At 39.1% G+C, this 3,548-nt stretch overlaps 1 protein-coding gene across 1 annotated transcript; it reads left to right on the forward strand.

Moving 5' to 3' along the window:
• The first annotated feature begins 2,459 nt into the window (after nt 1-2,459).
• Nucleotides 2,460-3,548, forward strand: LOC110285859 (olfactory receptor 5A1-like). Its single transcript, XM_021152319.1, has one exon. The coding sequence runs from the start codon at nt 2,514-2,516 to the stop codon at nt 3,468-3,470; it is 957 nt and encodes a 318-aa protein (XP_021007978.1). The 5' UTR covers nt 2,460-2,513; the 3' UTR covers nt 3,471-3,548.

Here is a 3,548-nt window from a genome sequence, read left to right on the forward strand (position 1 = left end):
AGGAAAAAAAGAAAAGAAAAGAAAAGAAAAGAAAAGAAAAGAAAAGAAAAGAAAAGAAAAGAAAAGAAAAGAAAAGAAAAGAAAAGAAAAGGAAAGGAAAGGAAAGAAAAGAAAGCAACATCCATGCTTTCTGTATTGCCCACAGGGAGAAGGTCAAACCTTTTAACATATTTATCCACTAGATATTTGGTAAATATACACTGTGTGCCAGGTGTAGGTTTAAGTGATTGGGATATTTAACAAAGAGAAAAATATTCTAAAAACAGCAGTCTTTGTTATGCTTCTGTTCTGGTGAAGGACAAAAATATTAAGAAACAAATTGAAGCTATGCGACATTGTAAGGAGATCACTTCTGTCTGAAAATGGAGTCTTAGCAATGGATTGAGCCACATAAATGGATCAGAAGTCTGAAAGTGGAAAGAAGATGGAAATTTAACATGAATATACATATGTATGTAATGGTATACAGTTTATATAATTACTTGTGTATGTATACGTTATGTGTGTTTGAAACAAACATATATCTTTTTCACCTAAGCTTTCAAGGATTTTTCACAACGTGTCTCCCCATCTCTGGTTTTTAGAACTTACCTTCGGTGTCTTCTTCTCCCCTCTCTGTGCCCTGGTCATTTTCTACCTCTCAAGTACTAAGTTTGCCCCCCTTTCCTGCTGCAAATGTTCTCCTCCTGCTTAAAATTAAGATTGCAAAACCACTCCCCCAAGCTTCTCACACAGTGTCTTCCCACACTGGGATGGGACTCCTTTATTCGTCTGTGCAATTCTCCTCACAGATTTTTTTTTTAAAACCACTACCTACTATCCCGAGGCTCCAGGGAAGTGTATAAATGTTTCTTCAACAGCACAATGTCATGCTGTGCTAATGATCACCTGTTTTTCTGTCTGTACTATACATTTTGCTGAGTGCTCAAAACTTAATAATGTGTTATTAATATCCACATCATTGGCATCTAGCTCTAGCAAGCATACAGTACGAGATTTGTGTAGGAAAAGCGTTCAAATTTTACATGCTTAAACATTTTTCTCACCCTCTGGTTTGCTAAGCATTTTTCCAAATTTCGTCCCTATGTACTTTATGCTAATAAGATGAAATGATGGGAACAAGAAAGGGAGGAGGAGAGAAACAGAAAAAGTTGGAAGGAATATAGAAAGTACTTCATTCCGTGAAACCTGGTTATAAGTAAAATGCTAAAACTGCAATGGGAATTTTAGTTTTCTCCAATGAAGACTCAGTGGGTATATAAATCACACTTAAGGGGAAGTCTCATGCCCTCAGTAGACAGCCATCATAAAATGAACTCAGTGGTATTTTGTGGATTTTTTTCTTGTCTCATATTGCTTTGTTTGGACCTTTCTTTTGTGTGTGTGTGTGGTTTTTTCGAGACAGGGTTTCTCTGTGTAGCTCTGGCTGTCCTGGAACTCACTTTGTAGACCAGGCTGGCCTCGAACTCAGAAATCCGCCTGCCTCTGCCTCCCGAGTGCTGGGATTAAAGGCGTGCGACACCACGCCCGGCTGACCTTTCATTTTTTAATCTTACTGTGTTTTTTGTGAATTTTGCCTTTTTATGTAGCTTGTGATTTTTTATTGTTCTTTTAACTCTTATTTATTTTAATTATTTAATTATTTAAATTATTTAATCACTTAGTTATTTTCTTGCCTACCTTTTCTAAAGAAAGAGAACAAGAAGGTGCAGAGTTGGATGGGTGGGGCTGTGGGGAGGACTGGGAGGAGTTGGGGAGGGGAAGACATTATCAGAATATATTGCATAGATTTCCAGTTAAGACAAAACAAGACTAAGAAACACAAAATTACCTCTGCAAGCATTTTTAGTTATGATACATTTCTTTTCTTTTCTTTAAAAAGAAAAAAAAATGGGTTGGAGAGATGGCAGTGGTTAAGAGAACTGTTCTTTCTTCCAGAGATCCTGAGTTCAATTCCCAGCAACCACATGTTGACTCACAATCATCTATAAGGGGATCTGATGCCCTCTTCTGGCCTGTGGATATATATGCAGTAAAACCCTCATACATTAAATAATTTAAAAAAAAAGAAAAAAAGAAAAGAATACATGTCTAAATTTAAGTGATGTAATAGTGCAGTAGAACATTTGGATCAACTTTTTAAAAGAGAGAGAGATTGTTAGTCCAAATACCACTAATAAGTTACTCCATCATTATTGTGATCATTGTGACCACAATACTTCAAAGACTATTATCTTGGTATGCTTTTACACTAACAAGTTCATCAGATAAATATGATAATGACCTCCACACATTGTGGAGGGGAATTCTGCACCAGACATAGGATGTTCATCTTTTGGGATGTCTTCTGGTTGTAGAAGTCTCTTATTCTTTGACACAGGATGTCCATCTTTTGGGATGTCTTCTGGTTGTAGAAGTCTCTTATTCTTTGACAAAGCAGAAGAGTTTCTTCCCTTGGATTTTTGTTGCCCCCATGAATCTACCTCTGGGCCTTTGAAGATGCTGTCTGATAGATGGCTGTGGGAAGAAACATTAGCATGGTGACTAATTTCATCCTTTTGGGATTTTTAGAGCGTCCCCAGCTGCAGATTGTCCTCTTTGTGTTGTTTCTGGGGATCTACCTGGTGACCCTGGCTGGAAACTTGGGCCTCATTGTCTTGATCAGGATGGACTCACACCTCCACTCCCCTATGTACTTCTTCCTTAGTAATCTGTCCTTTGTTGATGTCTCATACACCTCCTCCATAGCCCCTAAGATGCTCTGTGATTTCTTTAGGGAGCAGAAGTCCATCACCTTTATAGGCTGTGCTATACAGCTTTTCTTCTTTGTTGGAATGGGAGGTACTGAGTGCTGTCTCCTGGCAGCCATGGCATATGACAGATACGTTGCTATCTCCAACCCTCTACTCTATCCATCCCTCATGTCACCCACCATCTGTGTGGGGATGGCCATCACAGTATACACAGGAGGGTTCCTCACTGGCTTGATCCAAACCAGCTCCATATTCCGACTTCATTTCTGTGGGTCGCGGATCATTAATCATTTTTTCTGTGACTTGCCACCCCTGATGTCCTTGTCTTGCTCTAGCACTTTTTTCAGCCAAGTAGTGAACTTCCTGGTTGTGTGTGTGGTTGGTGGGGCATCAGCACTGGTTGTCTTGGTCTCCTATGGCTACATCATTGCTGCCGTCATGAGGATTCATTCAACCCATGGGCAGATGAAAGCTTTCAACACCTGTGCCTCTCATCTGACTACAGTGATCCTTTTCTATGGCTCTGGTCTCTTCTCATACCTCCATTCTAATGCTGGATACTCACAGGACAAAAATAAGGTGGTGTCCATGTTCTATGGTGCAGTGATTCCCATGTTGAACCCTATCATTTATAGCCTAAGAAATAAGGAGATCAAAGAAGCATTGAAGAAACTCAAGAAGAGGAACAAGCAGATGTCCTGTCTCTGTGCTATGTAGTTCCTAGTTCAAAAAGAACACATACTAACTTAAGCCTTTTGTTGAATGTAAATAATAAAATAATAATGTGGCTCAGAT

Source organism: Mus caroli, chromosome 19 (genome assembly GCF_900094665.2).
Source record: "Mus caroli chromosome 19, CAROLI_EIJ_v1.1, whole genome shotgun sequence".
NCBI lineage: Eukaryota > Metazoa > Chordata > Mammalia > Rodentia > Muridae > Mus > Mus caroli.

Bases quoted from the DNA above. Each gene is read 5' to 3' on its own strand.
- LOC110285859 (XM_021152319.1), top strand. From the start codon at position 2,514: ATGGCTGTGGGAAGAAACATTAGCATGGTGACTAATTTCATCCTTTTG.